Here is a 25055-nt window from a genome sequence, read left to right as displayed (position 1 = left end):
GGGTGTGCCGTTAAACTTCCACTAAAGTTCAGCATAGAGTGAGCGAGCTCACTCATGCTAATGCTAAATTATCGATATGACATGAAAAGGGGACTCTCTTGGTGTTTAAAGTAATCTTTGCAACATTAGCACATTGACTCACAGCGGCACCAGCCGATCTATTTAAGATAAGGTACTCTGTTAACTTAACCCGTAGTTGCTCTCTGTACTAAATCAAAGAAGAAACAACTACTTCCCAGTGTGTTGATGTTTATGTCACGCTAACGTTAGCCAGCTAGTGGTACACTCAGCCTTGACTGGGTTTCATTTTTTTCTTGTCGGATGTACTGTTGAAACTCGTCACTGTCCCTCACAAACGTATCTCCACCGTAATTTGTTATCCCTTGTCAATTCAGTACTTTTTGACACATAAATTATGTCCAAGTACTCCTTTAAAACTACAAAACTTCAGTGCTAAGCACAATAATCTGACACCTTCCTAACTACTTTGACTAGATGTTGCTTGGTTGTGTAACACCAGCATGAGCTGCACAGCTTAAGTGTTGGAAGCACAGCTTAAAACTACAATGAAAAGGAAAATAATCAGCAAAACATAGTTGACTGATCTGCTAAATCTTCAGTCAAAAACATTTACTATTGTTAGACTGGATGTTGGAAAGTATGCTGTGCTCCTAGGGTTGTTATTGTGGTGGAAATCTGAATATTTACCTGTACTTCGTAACAATTTATCAGTGATCAAGTGAAAGTGGATTAGTCTTAAATGGCTCTTAGACCCTATTGTTTATTTGGATATGGAATGGATCAACACGAAGCTCTTTTTCACGTTATGTAAAACCACTCTGGCACAGTTTCCATTTTCATAAATATAACAAACCACCTTGAATTTAACCATTACACGGCCTTACCTAAATTCAACCACATATGGGGCAAGTAGAAAATTATATTGTTGTTCTTAAATTAGCATAACCTGTATTAGGCCTAAATGATTTTTGAAAAATGTTGAAGCATGATTATATTCAGTTGTACTGGAATTTCCATGTGATTTGTGGTATTATAGAGGGATTTTTACGTTATAGCCCTCTTTTTAATTAAAACAACATAGTAATGTTTATTGAAAGAGACTAAACTGGATTTAAGGTATGACTTTTTGCAATTTCTGCAATAAAAAAAACAATTTATTATTACATTTGTGTATGAAATATACGCCAGAAAATCTCTGCTGCAAAATATTTAAATTTAAATGGTACTTGAAATGAATGTTTGAGACACATTTCACCTTAAAGAGATGTTGCATCTCCTGCGACAGCAGCCCTACCCTGTACTACCGAGAGGGTTCAGTTATCCAACAGTACATTGTTTCATCATGTATCTATACCCAAAGAAGACAACGACTACATAAACATACTGATACCAAGCCACAGTGCTTGTACTCATTCTCTAAATCAGTTTTACAGTATCATGTTAGTCTCTGTTTATGTGAATGGGTTAACAAAGCTGAAGCACTGTCTGAAATCTGGTGATATTCTACAATAAACAAGGATGTCAAAGTAGAGCACACAACAGACAATTCTCTGTTAAATTACAAAACAGTCGTGGTGAGGAGAATTTGATGAAAATAAAACAACATTTTCTGAATAAACTGAAGACCTTCAATAGTATTAAGTATTCATAGTTGTACTCAGTGTCACTAAATACTTGCTCTTGGTCTGAAAAAAGTGACATAGGTTTTTCTATTTGCAATCATGTGATTCCAAATGCCTTTATGGGTCAGGAACTGATGGATAGACCTAAGGAATGAAACGGGATGGAGGAAAGTTAGTACGTTACTGCTCTAAATGGACCTGTAGGCAGTTAACATCACAAGATTTCTACATACAAACTGAGTACGATCCTCCAAGACAAGAGTCTTGAAAGGTCTTTTACTGAGCTAAGTTGTTAGCTGTGGCCTTTAACACATGAAAAGTTTCTAATTTTGTCACAGACATGCTTTTAGTTGACAAGGTGAGTGATAGTGTGGTATTCACGAACAAGCCTGTGCTAGGAAAAGACTGTAATGTGAGCCACGGTAGCTAGCTTCCGTTTGAGTGCCAGTTTCTTTTCCTTCTACCTTTGTTGTTATTTAATCCACATTTAAACAACCGGTTGGGAGCCAAACAACAAGCTCCACTGAGCTGAGCAAAATAGTTTGGATCTCTTAAAAGAGACAGATTTTCTATCACAATGAGCAAGACTGGACAAACATCAGCTGAAGAAACATGGCTTCATGTGCTAAACCATAGCAAAACTGTACTGAACCAAACTTGGCCACTCTGTGAAAATGGACCGTACATGAGCAGAGTGTGACACTGCTCTTCCCGGCTTGAGGTCCCATCCACACAGAGACGAATTCAGGAGTATACGCAAAAGTTTTTTGTCGTATCGGCGTTTCATCTACACGGAAATGGCGTTTTGGGTGACTGTAAATGATACTTTTTGAAAACAGGTCCCAGAGTGCTCAAATCCATAAACAGCTGCCGTTTCGTCTCCATGTGGACCGCCAGCTGCATCTGTCTTGAAACAATTACGTCACACATAGCGTAGCTCAGACGCCTGCGCGGGTCCGGCAAAAAGGACAATGGTGGATTACGTGGTTGTGTTCGTGAAGCAGAGGCTACTGAGCTTGTTGGCTTTTACAGCAAAATCTGATGCTCCTTTTACTACCATTGTGAAACGCATGCACCATGTGTTCTTAAATCCAACGCGGAGAACAACCAGAAGGGCAGCTAGAAGAAAGTTTGTGTCAGGTTTCTGTGATCTTCTTCTTTCTTTTGGTGCATATGTACTACAGCGTTTTCAGTGGTTCCATGCTTGCGCGGATATTTCCTGAAACGATCCCGTCTTTACGGAAACTTCGTTTTCGTCTCTGTGTGGACGGGGCCTCAGACGGAAGCTGTTTTTTATTCCTTCTTGCTGCAGGTTTTTTTTTTTCATTTAAGAGTAAGAATAGATGATTTCTTTATTTGCACAATTTGAACACTAGGCGTAGTTGTGAACAGCTCACAACATGACCTTTTTGGTAGTGTTTCTCTATGCAAAAATTACTACTTGCCTCCCAAGTGGAGTTCTCTGTTGCTGTGTGACGTCATCCAAAAGAACCTATAGGTGCAGCACTACAGCATACACATGACAGAGTGGCCAACCTGTCTGGGGTTTGCTACCTTGCTTGAAGAAACTTCAACAGTGCTGAGTAATTGATCTGACACATCTACAGCAGCCAGTCCAAATTCTAGATTGAGGCTTGAATCTGTGACTTTCTGTCTTCCAAATCCAAGTCAATACAGACTGAGCTACTGCCAGAAATTAAATAATAATAAAAAATGATGTCAGGTTTTTTAAAACTGCTATATCAAATGCCATACAGCCCTGCAAAACCAACATCCTTTTACCCCTGCCCAGTTAATTTCTCAAACTTTTCCTTATGTATTTAAAGTCAGCAACTTTAACCACAAAGTCTGATTTGGATTTGTCCAGCAGCCTGGATGAAAAAAAACTCATCTGTCTCTGGTTGGCGTTGTGAATAATAACCTTCTTCATTCATAGAGTGGTGCTACTTCAGTCAGAGTTTGCTTTACATCTACATCAGAGAGCACATGTGTAAGAAAGTGTTATCAGAGATAATGATCACCGTAAAAGTCTAGAAAGGCTCAGAATGTCCGGTTTGAGTTCAACCAGAGAGAACTTCCTGCCAGCTGCTCTCTTTTTCCCCTTTTGTGCTGTGTGGTTGGTGGTCAGTGCCTGAAGCCTCTTGTTCATCTGGGTAAATGATGCAATTACTTTTGGTAGAGCATGCCTCTGCCTGAAGTTGAGGTCTGTTCAGACACGAAGGAAGAAGTTGCGGTATACTTTGCATATACATGCACAAACTAATGTTACATAGTAAAGACTCCCATGCGATTTTTAAAATGTTTTTGTTTTTTAACTTCTGTGCTCTGTGTTTTAGTTGTTTATAAGCACGTCTTCAAAGTTCATTATATCTCATTATCTACTGTACAAGCTCAAACAATTCTCTTTGGTCTATGGGTTCATTTCAAGTCAGCTTGTTTAAAACCACACAGATTAGTAATCCTTCTTCCAAAAAAGTCTCCTTATGCTGTGAAGGTTATTTCAAAGCCATTATGATGCTAGCTTTAAAACCATACTGCAGCTTCTGCTGTATTTTAGTTTTGCTTTATGATGTGATTAGATTTGATTGATTAATTTTTACCATGCTGAAAAAGATGAATAAATCGTTTAATTCTAAAGTCATTTTTGGAGCTTGTGTGTGATTGTAGTTCCTCAGGCAAAGTTGTGTGTTAGTAACCACACTTCTCTCTGTTTTGCAGCCGTGTGGTTTTACCCTGTAGCATTGAGGAGGTGAGTAATCAGATTTTTTGCCGTCATTGTACTGACAAAATGAGAAATGTAGTTAAAAGTTGGAGTCTTTATTCTTGTTTTAGAGGTTCTGGTTTCTACCTAAATAGTTTAACTTTTCACCGGTATATTTGCTCAATATACATCCCATACTAGGCTCATGTTACCTGGCAAGAGCTGTTTATGTCAGAAAGGCCAGAGAATATGAACTGCTACCTGTTGTTTTACTCCCATTGCAGAATTAAAATAGGCCATAAATCACCTCCAGGTCAAGAAAATGTAAAAGCAGGAGTCATTTTAATGTTTGATTTAGCTCTACAGCACTGACAGACCCTTCACATGTACTCTAATTAATTATTTATTACTCAGTCTCTGATGCAGTCAAACTTTAATCCCTAATTTGGGCTTTACAGTGGCTTATAGTAAGCACAAGTCTGTAATTGCATTATTCTAACAGAGAGTTAATGCAGTGATTGATGAATGCACGATTACCTTATCAATCCCGAGTGTTTGGCTTCTGGTTGCAAGTTCAGACAACTAAAAACACATCCTTTGTTGTTCTTGTGAATGTTTTACAGGAGCGAGATTGGTTTCTTGTGTATAAAGAGCTTATGTCATCAATCCCTGGCTCCACATGCTGCCTTTTAGGGGGATAAAATCTCTTGGCAATTATTGCTGCATTTTAAAACTCATTCCAAGTCATTTAAAAATAAGTGTACTCTTTATAGCAGAAACAATAATAAAGGCTCTGGTTGCTGAAATATAAGCAAACATCTAACCTTCTGTTGCTGCCTGCTGTTCAAATATAACAACATGAGACAGTTTTGAATTTGGCCTGCAGACTAACAGTCTGAAATGCAAATAGACCATCCAGTTAATGCTGCTCCTCATTGTGTTTAATTTGGAAAAACAGCAGCATAGTTGAGAAAAGATCCTCGTTCCCACACTACAGGCTGCACAGCATCAATCGACTGAGTTATACAGTAGTTTTCTCTGCAGATTCGTTCATAAAAAACGTGAAGTCTTAGAGTGACAGCAGGGCAGCAATCAAATCCAGATCAGTAAATTGCATTATTATATTGAAATTGGTAATAAAACTCAAATCACATAAACTAGTCATAAAACCTAGCATTTGATATCAACCTGTTATAGGTTGCACCAAGTCCAAACAAGCCTTGATTAAACTGAAGTACTAACTATTATTTAAGGTGTTTTACCAGCTGAGATAGTTTTAAAGAAGGCTTAAGTTATCTGCAGATTGCCTCCAATATAAACGATTTAAAATATTCTTGTTAAATTATAAAAATCTGAAAAAGTAGCCTAATGAATGAACAGAATTAGATAAAAAGTCAGGAAGGTGGGACAAGAAATTAATGTCATTTCATATTTTCAATTTTGCATCTCACAAGTCTGACTTAAACGTATGGTTTTGACTCTTTTCATGTTTTGACTTTTTCATATCATATTTTAACTTTAAAGATTCACAATTTAAAATTCTTAGTCATGTTTACACCTTTCAAACTTGGTTGTGTCTTTCTTTCTAAAATATTTGCCTTTTATAAACAGTGTTTTGCCTTTAAATTTCGTGTTTTGACCTTTTGAACTAGTAAGTTTGACTTCTTATCTCAGACTTTGAGCCTTTAAACTTACCGTTTTGACTTATACTCACCTTAGAATGGTTTATTATCAGTGTACTTTATTTAGTTTTTTCATATTTTACTATTGGTGAAAATGAGATTGACAGTTTATGGTTAAATGTTGACTTTGTTAGGGTCTCAGGTTAAACCTAAATTCAGAATCCACTACTGACTTTGACATTCCTGGCCTAATTAGTCCAACCCTCAGGACGTCTCATTGGCGCAAATCTGGCGCTGGGACTCAATATGAGTTTGACACCCCTGGTCTAGCCTAAAACTCCACAACTTATTAGGACATACAGCTAATATTTACAGCCAATATATTGGTTGTAAACATCAGCAGAAGTGTTCATATCTGATGATACTGCCCACTGATACCAGGCTGATAATATTGTGCATCCCTTGTGCTCCAAATAGACTAAAGATACTGTAACACATATTAAAGAGGCTATTTGGCATAAATATGAATATGGTGCCTCAAGTTTTTGGCCTGATCTTAGATGTTCGTTGGGCACAAACAGCTTTGAAAACCACTGGTTTAGGATGTTTGGGATGTAGACTGAATGAACTGAAAAAACTTTAATCACTATTTATCTATTTAAAGCAGTTAGCAGAAGTTATTTTCAGCCGTTGGTCTGTTCACATACAATCCACCATGAGAGGCAACACTGAAACAAATGCTGCATTACTATGCTTTTCATTGATTGGTTAAATTGAAGTGGAAATGTCATATCTGCAATAGTATTTTGGTGAGGTGGGACACTAAGACCTACAAGTTAAAATGAGCCTTACATCTCTGTGGTGCAAAGACACCATAACACAACTAGAATGACAGCTTAACCAATTTCAGTGCAGGTTTACTGTAGACCTTACAGCCTAACTTAAGAGATAACTTGGTATAGCTGGTGCAGCAGGCTGTTGTTGCAGCCCAATGATAGATTTAACAGTTATTTGGGAAATAAGTGTATTAATTTAATAGATACTGACTGCCATGTATTTCTGGCTCTTTTCCTTAATGGTATGGTACAAATTGGCTCTAAATTCCCTGCAAATGTAGTACTTGAAAAGAAATATCACAATAGCTCTTTGAGATGCATGTCACTTCATTTTAAGTTTTCAACTGAGGTTCAAATTACACATTCTAAAACTCATTAAACCTTCATTACCAGTAGATTAACAGTTTCTCCCTCATTATTTTCTCTTAAGGTAACTAATTGGTATGTGTTAATGCTTTGCTTTTCATGTTACAGTATCAAGTGGGGCAGCTGTTCTCAGTGGCTGAGGCCAGTAAAAATGAGACGGGTGGTGGTGAGGGCATTGAGGTACTCAAGAATGAGCCCTATGAAAAAGATGGCGAGAAAGGACAATACACACACAAAATCTACCACCTAAAGAGGTATGTTCCCCTTTTCTCAGTTAGATCAAGGGATCGTTTGATCCCATAAACGTGTATTTGTAGTGTAATAGCACCCTGCTACCACACAGTGGCAGCATTGTCTTGTCTATGTTAAAGTTGTTTTCTACCTGCACTTGCTTTCTTCTAGAAGCTCTCATAACTGAGTAAAATGCTTTCCCACTACTTTTCTCCCCTGCATCTATCCACCCCCACCTTACACCCCACCATACAGTAAAGTCCCAGCATTTGTCAAGATGATTGCCCCTGAAGGCTCCTTGGTTTTCCATGAGAAAGCCTGGAATGCTTACCCCTACTGCAAAACCAGTGAGTCTTCCTCTCCGATCTTTTTACCTTTGTCTTTTTCATGGTTAAACTTATTTGTGTTTATTGCCATATGACCATTAATTTTCTTTTATTAGGATTTCAAATGCCATTTCTATTTATATGTAATGACTTTTTTCTTTTACTCTTCCCCTTGTGCCTAACTTTGACCCAGTTGTGGAGGTAAGATGCCTTTTGACAGTTTTCTTTATGTTTCTTCCATTATTATCATATTTCTACAACACAATTAAATGTGTTTACATTTACTGATTTTACTTTTTAGACATTCAGTACTTTAAATCCAATTCCCCTCCAACTCTCCTCCAGAATGAGTATATGAAAGACAACTTCATCATTAAGATTGAGACATGGCACAAACCTGACCTTGGAACACAAGAAAATGTGAGTATCTGCCAGTCTTTTTCAGAAAATCTCTGATTTAACCTCACATTTGAGTTTTTGATTTTCTATAAATTGTTTTGTTGTGTTTGATCTGTTCAGGTTCACAAATTAGACAGCTCCACATGGCAGGAAGTCTCTGTTGTGCCCATTGACATTGCAGACAGAAGTCAAGTGTCCAATGCTGTAAGTAGAAACTCTTCTGGGTCATTCCAAATGCAAGAATCAGTTTGAACAGTTTGAAGCCTTCATGTGGACCAGCCTGATAATAATTTACCAGGCAGCCAAACCAAATCCACTGGACCTAATATTTAAAAATCCAATATTCAAGATAGTATTGATTTATTTTTTGAAGAAATGACTTCATTGTGTTATTTGTACTGCAGATTTTGATTGAAAAGAGCACATTTTACAGGCATGACCTCAAAGGATAACATGATGATAGAGGTATTTGATCCTAACCTGGGGACTTGGTACCACTCAGGCCTTTAGAGATCTCAAGGGGGATATAAGGCTTTGTCTGCTTTGCAGTTGGCAAAGTCAGATTTGAATAGATCAACTAAAACAATAACAGTTTCTTAATCATTTATCTTCATAAAAATGTTTGTTTTTTAACTCAAGCGTATCAAAAAACTTGGTCAGCAACAGTTGAAAGGGGAGACAAAACCATATCTCTAAAACTGAGGGTAGACTACCTGTTAAGAAGGTCACTATGTTGGATTAAGTGATCACAGAGCTATAAATTCATTCCCTTACCTGATCAGCAGACATGACACACTGCACAGAGCTACACTATCAATCACCATGAGCAATGTGGTGGCACTGGAAGGAAGAGGGGCAGGGCTAGACAACACCTAGAAGAAGACTAACACGTATTTACTGTACTTTGTCTATACCCGTTTTTATTATGAATGATGCTGGCTTGATGTTCATGCTAATGCCAGTAACTCATCAGGTTGCTGAAGTATGTCAGCTGTGTCTCGCCAACATTTCTATGTTTTCAGTTGTCATGGTCATCCCTCTATGACACATCATAAAGTCAGGATGTTGTTCACAGAGCTCAACAAACATTTCCTCTGTCTCATAGTTTCATCTCACAGCACCAGCTTCATCATTCTTCTTTCACTTTGCCATTTTGATTGTTTACATTTGTGATGTATAATGTGCAGAGCGCTCTGTGCTATCATTGGCCAGTTTCACTGGCGTGACAAAACAAGCCTCTGCATGACTCGCAAAAATGGAAACCTTTTTTCCATTGACGGACTTGTTTTTGTACTTCTATTTTATTTGCTTTTTTCAGTAACATCAAAGCAAATGTAGAATACAAAGCTTGTTGTCAGAAAAGGTAGTCAATTAGCCTTCCTTTTAGTCAGCCAATTCTCTTCACGTTTTGTGAAGGGATTAAAAGTCAATCCACTTGCTCCATTTTCAGGAACTTGGATCTTGTTGAAGCCGTAAAGCATGTCTAAATTTCTCCATATCATATCTACTCAGACATAATACCTCAGAAGACATGGAAAGTTCATATCCTAATGTTGTTTTCATTCCTTTCCACACTTCTTCCCAATACATGGTTATTTTCATACAATGCCAGTAAACATGGGTGTGATCAACATCCTGCTCTTCACACAGTTTCCAGCAGGGCTGAAACCAGTGAAAATCTTTTCTTTGAACTAGGGCCGATAAAAACACATCTAACAACATTCCTTCATTTGAATTTCAGTAGCTAGAGCTAGAAGTTCTCATCTGTGTTCTGCACGTGTAATACCACTCCACTTCTGTTATTTCACTCTTTCATTTGTCTCTTACAGAGTTGGTGTAGTTCTACTTCCCATTGACAGACTTTTAAATCTAATAGGTACTCAAATACCTAACCTTGAAGAACGTTTTTTTCTATTTCAAATCCTCAAAGTGTTCATCGTCTATACTGCTTATCCTGTTGGGGGTCGCGGGGGGGGTCTGGAACCTATCCAAGCTGTCATTGGACTTGTAGAGACAGACACCCAGGCACGCCCACACTCAGACCTACAGCCAATTTGGAGTCACCCATTAACCTGATGAGCATGTTTTTGGTGGTGGGAGGAAGCCGGAGTACCCGGTGAGAACCCACAGAGAACCAGGAACCTTCTTGCCCTGCAGCCCTGAGATAATGGGTATAGAAAATAGAAGGATGGATGGATTTTTAAGTGATCAGGTCATACTCCCTGTGATCTCCCTGACCTCGGGCCTCTAGTAACATTGTCACCGATTGTTTTAATGACAGAAAGTGCAAAAGGTGACATGGTTAGAAGGGGGATGTCTTCCTTACGTGCAATAGATCTAAAATTGCGTGGTAACACCATATCCCCAGGTATCCAAAAATAACAATGCTATCATTTTAATTTGCATAGGGACAAAAATCTGCTGTGTGATGTGCGCATGTTTGTTATGATTTAAGAGTGTGTGTCTGTTTCTAGCAGCAGCACCGCTGCTTTTGTTTAAAGATGCTAAAAAAGTGATAACAGAAATACTGTAAATGATGTTGGCCTAATTTATTACATAAAGACTCGTTACAAAAGGACTACTTTTCAGATGTGCTTATACTATAAATGGCAACTTAATATGGCCTTCCCTGAAGTCAAAATATAATTTGTGGCGCTCATTGTAATGTAATCTGCAGCAAAGTGCAGTTTAAAAACACTTTAACTCTCCTTCCTGGGGGTAAATCCTAAAAAAAATTGATTTGAAGTTTATTGTTAGTAGGTGCTGGGTGCTGCAACAGGCCCTACAATCATCAGCTGCATAAAAACATTTAAACTAATATCAACCCTTTTTTCTCAATCAACATATGGTGGTTATTTTGGGCTCTAAATTAGTCTATAATCTGTGTATAAAACTTACTGTGGAGTCAGTAAAGCTGAACAGATCTCATGGATAATATTAAGCTGTTTTGTAGGGTTTCAACTTAGTCAGAATAACCAAAAATGTCAGATCATCCTGTCAGCCAGAGTAGCATGACAAGGTGTTTCTATCATGGAGCCCATGGATATCATTGCAGCCATACTGGACACTCTTTACTGTCTGATCAGCACACAGTGAGATAACATAGCCATTGAGATCAAGCAGCAAACAATAAGTAAATAAATACTAACAGCCTATCTTTACCCCCTTTAAAGCACCATGAATGAAAATACATTATTAAACCTTTTCTGACATCAGTTTGTTGTTGTTATTAAAACAATTTCTGATAGCAGAAGAAGTAAAGAGAGGGGCATGTGGGAATAAAAACAAGGAATAAAAACTGAATTGGGCATCTGTCCTAATGAAACAGTTCAACAATGAAGTGTGCAAACAACACTGGAACAAAATTCACCTCCAGCTCCTCTCTAATAAACGCAAAGTGTCCTTGTTTTATGAAGACTGGAAAAGAAGCATTTTCTGAAAGAACAGAAGGAAACCCATGTCATGTTTTATTCAGTTGCACTCAAATGCTTTATAAGTTAATTATATGCAGTGAGTGCACATGAAGTTATGCCTTAAGCTGATGATAGTAGGCTTTGTTTATACATAGTCTCTTATTCCTGCCTGGCACATGCACTGTTTTAAACTCCCCTATCTCAGCTCATACATTTAGGTACCTAAGGACATGTTTTTGCCAGCACATAAGCCAGACAACCAATCAAAATGTTTCTTCTACTTGCAGAGACAGAGAACAGTATGTATTTATATATGTTTTGTGTAAGGTCCGTGTGCTTACTCTGTAATGAAGTGCATATCGGTGTCGAAGAAAACCTTGACAATGTATTTCAAGCTGCGCATGCGTCGGCGTCTGTTACTAGGAAGTAACTAGGAAGACCGATCTCCCAAACAAACAGTTTTTACCTGATTTTAAGAAACTTTTGGGATCTAGTGAAGACTGCGGCAGCTTTTAACTTTGTTTTTATCCGGATTCGTGCTTTTAACCACTGGATGCCTGGATTTTATCGTCAAAACCACAAAGGACAATACGCCGTTAAACTGAAAACAAACCTAGCCGACAGGCTACAGGTGAGCCATGCCTTCACTTACCTCCACATCCATATGTGACAGTTGTGCCGGTCTGAGCCAGAAGGTGGCCGAGCTCGAACAGCAGATATCCACTTTAATAAAAATCCATGAAGAAAGAGACCCGGACGTAATCTTAGGCAAGACCCGAGCCGACGCCACCAGCGCCCAGCTAGCAGACACAGCCCAGTACTCCTCTGCCTCTGAGTCCCGGCCCTCCTCTTCCCGCCCTGGTAAAGATCCAGATGAACACCGCTGGATTCAACAAGGGGCCAGACCTAAAGGCCTGATCAGCTCCACTCCAGTGTCGGACCCATGGATTGTTGTCGGGGCACGCAATGGCCGCAGGACGCGGGGCAGCCGGCTGTCCTGCTCCCCTCCCACCGGAGACCTTGCTCTGGGGAATAAATTTAATGTCCTGGACCACGAGGAGTTTCCTTCACTGACAGCAGGTCGAACCGTGTTGCCCCCTCAAGTCCGCCCTCAGTCCCGTGGCTCCGCGGTCAAAACTCGCACCGGGCAGCTGCATTTCACCCCGGCTCCTACATCTAGCAGGCGCGGGGTGCCAGGTATGGACTGCAGGTCACCACCACCTCTGGGGCTACTGCATGAGAGCGAGTTTCCGTCGCTACGCCAACCACCACCAACTGCAGCGCCATCCAGGGACTCCGCTGCTCCCCCGCACATGCCTGGTCAGGCAACTGGGTGTGCGCCGGGGGGCTCCTCCGCTCCTTCCATCCCCATGCCACGCTCGCCCGCGCGCTGTGGGTTGGGAGGCTCCGCTGCTGCGCCCTCCTTGCGCATGCCGAGCGGGAGCGCTCGGTGTGAGCACGGAGGTGCCTCGGCTCCTGCGGACGGTCCCATGGCGCTGCGGAGTCCTGCTCGCTCGGCGGAAACCCGTAACTCAGCACCCAGGCCTGCCCCATCTGTACTGGTCCTCGGCACTTCAATGGTTCGGCACGTGAGAGTGAACAAGGGCCACACCTGCTGTCACCCAGGTGCACTTGTCAAAAACATCACAGACTCCGCCCCAAACATCCTCCGTCACCACCCCTCCGTATCAACAGTAGTAGTTCACGCTGGCATCAATGATCTAAGATTACAACAGTCAGAGACACTTAAGGACGACTTCATAACCCTCATCACCACAATCCACAGTTTAAACAAACAGATAATAGTTTCAGGACCACTTCCACCACCTCGTTTCGGGGACATCAAATTCAGCCGCTTGAGACTCTTACACACATTCCTCAAATCATACTGCACTGCAAACCAAATCCCATATGTTGACAACTTCCTTACATTTTTCAAGAGACCCGGACTATTCAAAAAGGACCGTTTACATCCCAATTTCTCTGGATCCCGCCTTCTTTCACACAACATAGAACTCACACTGGAATCTGCATGACAATATAGCCAATACAGCTCCCCCTCATCATCCACTGATGTTCCAATAGACTCAAATAATTCCTGTTCATTCCACATTCCAGTAATCATCAGCAGAGAGCGGCCTATCTGTAAAACCTCCCACAAATCTTCCATTAACTTTAATAATCTCAGATCTGTCCCTAAAACCCACTTACCACAAAATCCTACAGTTAATCAGCCCCCCCTTACCATAAACATGGCCCTCTTAAACGTCCGCTCTCTGCTGAACAAGACTTTTATTATAAATGACCTGATTTTAGAGCACAAACTTGACTGCTTATTTTTAACTGAAACATGGCTGGGTGCAGATGCACCAGTTGTTCTCACTGAGGCCTCCCCACCTAATTTTAACTTTGCATTTTCAACTAGGAGTGGTAAAAGGGGAGGTGGCACTGCTTCTATTAGTACAAACACTTTGCCAACCAAACCTATTTTATTTGAACATTACACAAGTTTTGAATACCACTCTATTGTTTTTAACAACCCTACAATTTTATGCGTGACAGTGTACAGACCACCAAAAAGGTGCAGTCTTTTTATCCCACAGTTTTCAGAGTTTTTATCAATTTTACACAATTCTTACAATATGATTATTTTAATCGGTGATTTTAACCTGCACATAGATAACATTTTAGACCCTGTTGCAAGTGAATTTTTAAATATTCTTAACTATATGGATTTTACTCAGCACGTCATGCAGCCAACTCACAACAGAGGACACACTCTGGACCTGGTCATCACCTATGGCCTGTCCACCAGTGTGTCGTCTGTTGTTGACAACTGTCTCTGACCACTACTGTGTGTTTTTAATATCACCGCTTTTATCCAGCGGAGACCTCTGTGAGAACTGTGAGGAAGCGTCATCTGACCCCTGAAGTGGCTGCAAATTTTATTCAAGTTTTAGAAAAATATCCTCCAGTTGTTTTACCTGCCCCCTGTGATTTTATCGTTGATAATTTTACCAGTAGACTTCAATACGCACTTAATTCAGTTGCTCCACTTAAATTGAAAAAGGCTCGCCCTAAGCCTATAGCCCCATGGAGAAATGAAGTCAAAAAACTGAAAAGAAACTGCAGAGCGGCAGAAAGAAAATGGAGGAAAAGTAAAATAACAGTAAATTTTCAAATATACAATGAACATCTAAAAGCCTACAATTTTGCAGTCAGAAATGCCAGAAATTCATACTTTGCTAAAATAATCACAAACCATAAAAATAACCCAAAAGTTCTCTTCTCCACCATTGACCATCTTTTTAACCCTGATTTTATTCAACTTCAAATAACCCCCACAAACACTCTCTGTGAGGAGTTTGCAGCCCACTTCGGGGGAAAGATTGACACTATCAGATGTGATATTTTATCCAGCCGAACCTCTGCTTTTAACACGTCTGAGTTTTTATCTTTACCAGAGGAAACACTGGACAGTTTTGTCCTGGTTAATGCTGAGATGCTTGATGAAGTTTTCTCCTCAGTGAAGCCCACCACATGTCTTTTAGATCCAATTCCAACCTCATTTTTTAAGTCATTTTATGGATCTTTTAGAGATGAGCTTTTAAACATGATGAACTGTTCACTTCAGACGGGGGTCTTTCCCGCTGCCTTTAAAGCGGCAGTGGTGAGGCCTCTGTTGAAGAAGAGCAATTTAGATTTTAATGACTTTAACAATTACAGACCAGTGTCTAACTTACCATTTTTAAGTAAAATTTTAGAGAAACTTGTTTTTATTCAGCTGAATTATTTTTTAGACACACATGGTATTCATGAAGAATGTCAGTCTGGTTTTAGGGTAAACCACAGTACAGAGACGGCCTTGACAAAGATTTTAAATGATTTTAGATTAAATTATGATTCACAAAAGGTGACGGTGTTGGTTCTGCTGGATCTAAGTGCTGCCTTCGATACAGTAGACCACACTATTCTTTTAAATAGACTCAAACATCTGGTCGGCCTCTCTGGTACTGTACACAAATGGTTTACTTCCTACCTCACAGACAGAACATTCATGGTAAGTGTAGACACATGCTCCTCCAAAGTCCATAAAATCACATGTGGTGTGCCCCAGGGTTCGATTTTAGGTCCTGTGCTGTTTAACCTGTACATGCTCCCTCTTGGCGGTGTCATCAGGAGACATGGAATCAACTTCCACAGTTATGCTGATGATACACAGCTTTACATCTCCATGTCTCCTGATGACACCAGGCCAATGGATGCTCTTTTTAACTGCATTTTAGATATCAAATCCTGGATGGCAGAAAACTTTCTCCAGCTCAACCAGGACAAAACTGAGGTTTTAGCCATTGGTCCTGAGGCCTTGAGAGAGAAAATTTTACCCAAACTACAAGCACTGTCTTTTAATCCATCATCACAAGTGAAAAACCTGGGTGTAATTTTTGACTCTGAGCTGACTTTTATTCCACACATTAAGAATGTAACAAAAATAGGTTTTTATCATCTAAAGAACATCGCCTGAGTCCGCCCCATTCTCTCTCAATCCAACACGGAGTCGCTGATGCTTGCTTTTATCTCTAGTCGTATAGACTACTGTAATGCCCTGCTCTCTGGTCTTCCCAAAAAGAATATTTCAGGTCTACAGTTACTCCAAAATTCAGCAGCACGTGTCCTGACTAGGACCAGAGGCGGGCCCACATTACACCGGTTTTAGAATCACTGCATTGGCTCCCGTGTGTTTTAGGATCAATTTTAAAGCTCTTTTACTGGTTTTAAATGTCTTAATGGTCTTGGGCCTTCTTATCTTTCAGAACTGCTTTTACCTTATGAACCCTCGCGGACCCTGCGCTCCTCTGGCAGCAGGCTCTTAGTCATTCCCAAAGTCAGGACACACACTCATGGCGGCGTCTTTCCAGCACTACGGCCCTCGTCTATGGAACAGCCTGCCAGAGGAGCTCAGGGCCGCAGAGAACGTTCATGTTTTTAAGAGCAGGCTCAAGACACACCTTTTTAGCTTAGCTTTTGATTAATATTTATCTATTTCATTTATGATATTTATTTATTTTAGGCCTTCAATCTGTATTTATTTATGAATTTTATTCTTTTCCTACCTTAATTTCTTAGTTATGCTATTTTATATTTTAGTTCTTAGGTTTTATTTGTACTGAGGTTTTACTTATTTTTATCCTTTTATCATTTTTAGGATCTCCAGTGTTTCCTCTGGGGGAGCCCTCTGCACCGGGAGCGGTGGTCGGCTATGGCTGCAGGGGTCTGTCTCGTGGGTTCCTGGTGGAGGTTTGGTGTCTCTGCCTCATCCCTCCTCTGGGTCCTGCGTCGGTGTCCTGTAGCTGTGGGTGACTCGCTGCTCCTGGTGCAGACGGCCCCTCTGATGGCGCTTTCTCAACTGGTTCATCTGTACTCAGCCTCTTGTACTCAGCCTAATGTCCACTATTTTTGTGTGTGTTTGTGAAACAGTGTGTGTGAGTGGGTGTAAGTGGGTGCACATGTAACTGTTGTCTGTAGGGTGGTTGCGGGTGTGTGGGTGTGAGGGAATGACTCTAATTGTCTATATTACGCAAAAGGTGGGGGTGGGTGGGTTTGAGGGAATGTTTTTAATTTGTCCATGTACAGCACTTTGAGTTACATGTCATGTATGAAAAGCGCTTTATAAATAAAGTTTGATTGATTGATTGATTGATAACTCAGGCTAACTTTGACACCACTTGGATCAAATTTTTTGCTACGAGAAGACTTTGGGGCAGACCTTACGTTGAAAAAGTGGCACCCATTTTCAGGGTTGAACAGAACAAGAGAGAGAGAAATTAGCATCACTACTGACATAGATTTTAGGCAAAAAGAAAAATCCATATCCAACTGCAAAGACCACTGTCAATTTAAGAGGTTTTTGTGGATGACAAAATCCAAAACATTTTGATAGACAAAAGCTAGAAAAAATATTACACATACTGTATGTCATGAAATATCTCTCAGGCCTTTCATATGGGATCCTTTTTCAGAAACTGGCCCCAATTTAAAGGTAATTGTATAGCCCTGCTATATACCATTTAAATAATGGATCTCTTCCCAACCAAACAGTTTATATTTTGCTATGGTGGCCTCTTGTGTGAAATAACGGGGAATTATAAATACCTCTCTTAGTTTAGGCATCTTCTTCTCATATTTTTAGACCTCCAAGGTGAAACCCCTTCTTCATAAATCAATCCAGAACCCTCTGAACTTAAAAGAAAAGAAATATTGAGTAACCTACCCTTTTTAGAGAGTTTTTTTTTAAATGTTTTGGATTAAATGTTCCTTCTTTTATGAAGCACTTGGTCTGCTTGTGTTAGTATGTATGAAGGTGTCAAAGCTGAGCTCAGATATTCTGGCTGTAATGAATTTTCTCACAGCAAAGTATTTGATCTATCGATCTATTGATCTATCGATCTATCTATTACTCAATTTACTAATTGAAGTTACATAACTTTCTTGCATGTATGGGCCCTAAGTAACCTTGCAAAGCAGATGGATACGCCTGTTTCCGTGTTTCTCACTGGCAAATCCATCTTGCAAAGCTCCTGACTGAATCATTTGGGCCTGGTTAGAAAGTGACAGGACCAATCAGCGATGAGGGGCAGTACTTACGAGCGCAGCAGAGTCGTGACGTAAGCGAGCAGCAACAAGAGGCCGGTGCAATTATGGTGGAAGAGATTAGCTTGGGTGCTGCTAAAGCGCCAGCTTTATCAGAACTTGACAACATTTCTTCATTAAAGAAGAACAAAGAACAGCAGTGAGTTGTTTTCTTTTCAGAAATGACAAAAGTCGTGTACTGACATGTCTACAGTCACCATGGTTTGTGTTATGCAGTTCTATATGGAGTTTACTCCTTCGATAGGGGCGCAGTTCTATAGTGGCTACGTCACATGTTTTGTTGCTCTGATTGGCCCGTAAAGATGTGAAAGACAGAATGTTCATCCAATCACCCTCAGAGTTTTTTTTCAAAGGCTCTGCCCTTTCCCAAATTTTGTCAATGAATGGTTACTAGCAGCCCCCCACCCCCCACGCTTTAAGTAAAAAAGTTGTGAATCAATGACTTGAACTGTAAGAAAAATCATTAAAAGTAACAGAATTAGTAATAATTGATTTAGGGTGGGACCTGAAGGGAGCCACAGAGCTTTTTTGGGGAGCTTCGAATGTTTGCATAGAAAAAAAGCAATTGTAAGCTGTACGGAGACCCAAAGGGGACATACGATATTTTATTCCATTTCGCCATGATAATGTTTACATAAAGGTTGTTTTATTTTGGGGTGACAAAGCTGGCTTTCCAACATTTCTCATGAAATAAGTTTGATTTGTTGGAAATTTTTAGGGCTTTGGGTTGCGGTCTCTCAGTGAGGAGGTGGTGGTGGGTCCTGAGGACACGCCAGTCAAGAACAACAGTCATAGAAGGTCTTCATCATAAATTCCCATTGCCTACAGCAACGTCCCCCAAAGACTTATTTAAACATAACTCAAAGATCATTTATAGAACATGAAAAAATATCTTGAATTATGCAATTTGAGAAGCCTGGATCTTCAGCTATTTCAAAGATAACTATACAAGATAAATTCTTGGTTATTGTCATGATCTGATGGGATAATTAAATTCTCCATCCTTTACTTTTCTCACAGTGGAATACACAGAGAAAATGTGATGATATTAGCCTGTTAAGCACTGGCAGATATTTTCAATCTGTTCCCTACTGGCTAGAGCACTCCATGAAATAAAATTCTTGTGTATGATAGTGCATATTTTATACTCTGTGACCCTAGTGGATGAAATATTAAGATGAAATAAAAACAGGCATGATGGAAAGAAATGACAGTCACTGAAGACAGAAACAGAGTGTTTAAAATAAATGTGATCTTTTTAACAGAAACATCAACAACTTGAAGTCTTTGAGATTTAAAAAGAAAACTAAACACAACATTTGAGCATCCTTAGATTGCTTTGCTAATATTTCAAAATATAAATGAGTTTTTAATGCTCCAGTTGGAATCTCTGAAATCGTATTTGAAGATGTTTCACATTATTGCTGTTATTTGACATCACATTGCCTCATTTCACTCTGTGTGTGCATATATGTGTTAGTGTGTGGCTATTTGGATGAGATGCGTTGGCTTGTGTGAGTGTGTACGTGTTTGTTTGCGGTGGGTGGTTAACGAGGCGGAGGTGTTTGCCTTGCTGGAGGAGTGTGTTGTGTCTGAGGACCCTATCAGCCCTCAGCCTCGGGCATGGCTGCAGGGCCTGGGGCGTACCTCCAGCACAGATGAGTTTGTTAGTGTAATTAAGGCTCACAGTGCTTCATATGTCGGAACTAGACGAGCACACACAACACAAACACACTCACACTCTAACACACGCTCTTTTACTTGAAGAGTTGGTCCTTTTCGTCTACCACGGCATATCGATTCACAGACCTCATTAGTGCAGCACAGTGTATTGTTATGGTGACGGAGCTCTCAGCATTAAAACAGTCAAATTATGCTGTGTTTGTGTGTAGGGCTTTCTGTCTCTTTCCACACGTTTGCCACCCTCCTGTTGGCCGATAGCCCTGAAAAGTAGCTTTTTAGCTGCAGGCGTATCATGATTTATTTAAAATTGCTGGGCCCTTGAGCTGTTGATAATTTGAAAGCCATTTCATTTATTTGTATTACTATTTCTCATGCCTGCTTTATGCAGTCAGTTTTGTCATGTTCATCATGTGCTTCTCTGCTTGCCATATGTACTCAGTATTGCACAGTATTGCTCAGTATTTTTCAAAATGTTTTTAAACCTTATTTGCTTTTGGATCAGGATCTGCTGCACAATAAGAAATGTATGATTAATTCATTGAAATGGGTTATGCAGGCCATGACTGTAGCAGGGTTGTTATAACACCAGCTTTTTAAGCTTTAATACAACACTAGTTCAAATCAAATGATAGTGAAGCCTGTTTCCATGTCACAAGGCCAACAAAAGAACTCCAAGGCAGGGTAGGTTATTTGATTTTCACAAGGAAGTAATGCAAACAAACTTACACACCAGATAGACTGTTTCCATTATCTATTGCATGGATATTTTCACATTCATCTAGCCCCAAAAAAAAAAAAAAGTTTTTGGGAAGGGCAGGACTTTTCAAAAAATTCTTGGAAGGTGATTGGAGGAAACCTTCTGTCACATTCATTTCGGGCCAATCAGAGCATCAAGACAAAATGAGGTAGTAGACATGCTCAGCTCCAGTAGTAACTTGAGCTTGGCACTGCCATAGTTTATGAACAGAGGAGCATGTTGGTGGATAAAACTCATGCTGAAGCCAGTGTTTAGAAGTGCAAAAACATCCCATCTGCCAAGAGAAGCTTTCAGTGTGGCTCTCTGCTTCACTGGTGGTAGCCATTGAGCATACCGGCTTACAGTACAGCTAAACCTCATCTGTAGCTATCACAAACTCATGCTGAAGCAGGTCAGAAGAAGAGCAAAAACATCTGTTCCATCATTAAAAGCTTTTGGTGCTGTTTTTGCTCTTTATTTCATAAAGAAATGTGGTCCAGTTTTGATAAAACTGCTTCTGTACTATAGCTACATCTTTGCTAAATACTACACCAGTAGCAGCCATTGCTGTTGGCTTCCAGTACAACTAAACTCTGCTTGTAGCCTCCTCCATGTTCTCCTAAAATTATGCTGATTAGTTCAGGCTATTCTCAGATCAGGCACAATTGTTTCAGACCAGAGCTTTGCAAGATGGATGTGCCTGATGACAGACATGGAACCTGGCTTTGCAAGGATAAAAAGCTTCTGAACTTTGACAAGATATCACGTGTACAATGACAAAATTTGAGTACACCAGTGTATGTGGGCTATTTAACTAGACATTTTCTGCTCCTCTGATCCCTGAGACATCAATGCAAGTTTTGCATCTTATGCCAGAGTCAGACTATGCTTTTGTTTTGTCTGTTATGATAACCACTTTGTCAGATCAGGTGATCACAGAGCTATTAATTTGTGCCCTGGCTTTCATGACAGATTGACGGAGTACATAGAGGGATGCAATCAATCATTGCGACCAATGTAGTGCCTGTTAGAAGGAAGATGGGCTGGGCTAGACTACAGGTGGAAAGAAGACTTTAAACAAATATTCCGTTTTTACTGTACTTAGCTGTATTTGTTTGTTTATGGAAACATTAAGATGAATGATATGCTAGCTTGATGCTAATAGTTGATGCTAAACAGCAGTTACTTACCGGGCTGATGAAGGGCATCTGCTTTTCCTAGCCAACATTTTCCTCTGTTTCATTTCACAGCATCAACTTCATCACTCTAGTTCTTCATCTCTTCTTCTTTCCCTTTGCCATTTAGTTTGTTTATGTGTATGACTGCTATGCATGCTCTTATTGGTGAATGTCAGGAGGTCATGACTCCTGAGGTGTCTCAGACATATTATTAATTGTTGTTTACTATGACACATTACAGGATATGAAACAACAAATTTTCTGAGCAAACAGGTCCCAAAATCCTACAAATATCAGATTGGGCTGCAATCATGGTGAAATGGTGTGGTCTGACCTGGGCTTTAGAGACCCCACAATGAGAATTTGAATGGGCCGCCTCTGCTTCCTCTCTGCTTCACTTTTTGCAAATTTAAGTTTAAAATATGTTTGCAGATCTGTGGCTTTTAGAACTGAGGTACCTTTTGATATTATTAATCATTAAGTCTGAGATTGTGTCATTTGGTATCCGTTTTGCAGTATTAAAGGTCTTTTTATTATCTTTTTGATTTTGGATAGAATCTGAGCACAGTACAGAATTACAGTCAACATTACCAACAATGAACATTGTCTCTGTGTTCAAATATTGTTGCAATAAATTATCATAATTAAATTTTCAATCCTTAAAGTATGTTGTTCTATGGCAGGGGTGTCAAACTCAGTCACAGCAGGGGCCAGATTCTGGATTTAGGTCTAACCTGAGGGCCTAACAGGGTCAACTTTTTAACAAACTCTCAACCTCATTTCAGAAGTAATTAGATATGAAATAGAAACTTTTCACAAAATCTGAGAAAAGTAAATTTGTTAATCCAAAAAGGTCAAAACATGAAATTAGAAGTCAAAATATGATTCCAATTGGAGTGGCCAAAAAGTCAAAATATGGGATTATGAAGTCAAAGTAAGGAGTTGAAAATTTGAGATGAAATACAAAATAATCAGTTAAAAAGATCAAAATATGACTTAAAATTTAAAATTATAAATCTAGAAGTTCAAAATATTATATAAGAAGTCAAAATTATGAGTTGAAATGCTCAAAGTATGAAATAAGAAGTCAAAATCCTAAGTTTTAGCCCATATTGTGAGATGCAAAATTGAAAATGTGAAATTAAATCACAAATTCATTTCTTTTCCCATATTCCTGACTTTTTATCCAATTATTTTTACTCTGTAATTTTTCAGGTTGTATGACTTGACAAGGATATCTTAAATAATCAAGGATAAGTTTATGTTTTTATACTTGAGGAAATCTGCAGACCTCATACTGATGGGCCAGTAATAACAGAAATATGAGATCATCTTGCGGGCCGGGTTTAACTGTTCCATGGGCCAGATTTGGCCCCAAGGCCTTAAGTTTGACACCCCTGCTCTAAGGAAAAGAAATAGTTGAATTAATAAATGATAAAAAAGATTTAAAAAGATGAACATCAAGGCCGATAAATTAGTTAATATAAAACAACAACTGCAACAACAAAAAACTAAAGTTAAATTTAAGTCTCGTCTAGAAATAAGGTGTGTAAGGAATTAAAGTAGTATAAAGGCTTAGTTTAAAAATGTTAGAATAGCCTTTCATTGTTTACCTTCTCTAATTTAAGAAAGGACATAATATCGTTAAGCTATAGGGAAATAGATGGCAAGTATAATGTAAGGAGAAGTAAAACTAATATTTCTCAGGGGTTAATTTGGACTTATTAAAAACAAGACCCCAAATATAACAATAAAGGTGTCTGTATTACAAGTTTTGCCAACTTTTGACTGTATAAACTGTATTGTAAACTACATTATATGGCAGGGAGTACATTCCTAATTAGAGCATGTGTGTTTAAAGTAAATAAACGTATGGGTTCTTAGATGTTTGGTAACACAGCAATCAAAAAGTCCCATACAGATGGCTGCAATCACATTAACATCCATGAACTAGCACAAAGTTCTCCAGAATGAACGCACTGATTGTAGCAGCATTGACTCCCAATAGAAGCCTTTTCGCCCTCGTTCCATTTAACTCATTGAGTGCCATTGACGTATATATACGTCATTTAAAAAACAACGCTTGAGTGCCATTGAGGTGTATATACGTCATTTAAAAAACAATGCTTGAGTGCCGTTGATGTTTATATACATCAAAGTGTTTTTTCAGTGGCTGGCACAAGGGGGCGCTCTCACGCTCCCTGTGAGCTTCTGGGTTACGTAGTCGGAACATTACAGTCAGAAGTGACAGTAGATCAACCATCAGAGGTGGAGACCCTGGGGTCAAAGAGCAGAGCGATCGTTACGGAGGTAATCTAAGCTAAAAGTTCTAAAAGTTCTTCTTAGATGCTGGAAGAAACTTTAAACTTTTGCCTGAGAAATCGCTTACTCACTGAATCCAACACTGAACTTAACGACAGCGAACCCAGGGATCGGCACTTTTATTGATCTGCCTTGGCCGGCAAAGAGGCTAAAGAATGCCGCAAGGGGTCTTGCAGTTACAAACCTTTTCTTCAGTAGGTGTCAGGGTTTTGAGAATAAGTGTGCTACCTTTTGGCCCTTCAGTGGAAGTAATTGCTCTGACAGAAGATCACACTGAATGAATCTTCAGGAATGACACATGATAATGTTTCTGAAGTTATAGTTGTTAGGCTGTTTTTTCTTCATATTTCAATAGAAAATCTTTTTTTTCTTTTTTTTTTTTCTTAACAAAAAGTGGACATGATGTTTCGTTTTCTACATTTTGTAGAAAATCAGCTAGCTTTTTAAATTCATGGTGTAGTCATATTTAGGTATAAACATTTATATTTCTGACACAGATAACCTCTACTTGTGGAAGGTTTTATCTTAGCCAAACCTTTCGGTCTGTGCTGTGTATTTACTGTACAAATTCTTCTCATTGTAGGACTACAAGCCAGATGAAGACCCTGCCAAGTTCAAGTCAGTCAAGACCGGCAGAGGACCCCTTGGGCCCTCCTGGAAAGTAAGACTCTTACAAACAGAAGAAATTATGTACCACATTCACATAATAACACAGTTAATGTCCCGGGAGGCTTGACCCAGATACAAAGCATGTACATAGTACTTGGTTGAGTGGACTGTATGAGGAGGTATACACCTGATGATGATACCTACTATAGGTCTACAGCTTTAGTTTCACATATTTTACTACTATTGGTCCAGAGGAGCCTGGAACATACGGCACAGAAAAAACTTCAAGGCACCAAGATGTTAGACCTTCTATATCTGTCTATGGCAGCACCATAGAGA

The 25055-nt window shown here is 39.4% G+C and overlaps 1 protein-coding gene across 2 annotated transcripts in view; it reads left to right on the top strand.

The window, feature by feature from the left end:
- Window positions 1-25055, top strand: part of LOC121509597 (phosphatidylinositol transfer protein beta isoform) — a 37630-nt gene that overhangs the window by 398 nt on the left and 12177 nt on the right. For both annotated transcript variants that reach the window (XM_041787076.1, XM_041787077.1), the window contains exons 2-8: window positions 4362-4392; window positions 7277-7422; window positions 7655-7746; window positions 7919-7926; window positions 8071-8145; window positions 8245-8328; window positions 24691-24768. In XM_041787076.1, coding sequence (XP_041643010.1) covers window positions 4362-4392; window positions 7277-7422; window positions 7655-7746; window positions 7919-7926; window positions 8071-8145; window positions 8245-8328; window positions 24691-24768 — 514 coding nt within the window. The remainder of the gene's footprint in view (window positions 1-4361; window positions 4393-7276; window positions 7423-7654; window positions 7747-7918; window positions 7927-8070; window positions 8146-8244; window positions 8329-24690; window positions 24769-25055) is intronic.

The sequence above is a fragment of the Cheilinus undulatus genome, linkage group 5 (genome assembly GCF_018320785.1).
Source record: "Cheilinus undulatus linkage group 5, ASM1832078v1, whole genome shotgun sequence".
Classification (NCBI taxonomy): domain Eukaryota; kingdom Metazoa; phylum Chordata; class Actinopteri; order Labriformes; family Labridae; genus Cheilinus; species Cheilinus undulatus.
Note: the sequence above shows the minus strand (reverse complement) of the source record. Positions and strands in the feature narration are given on the sequence as shown.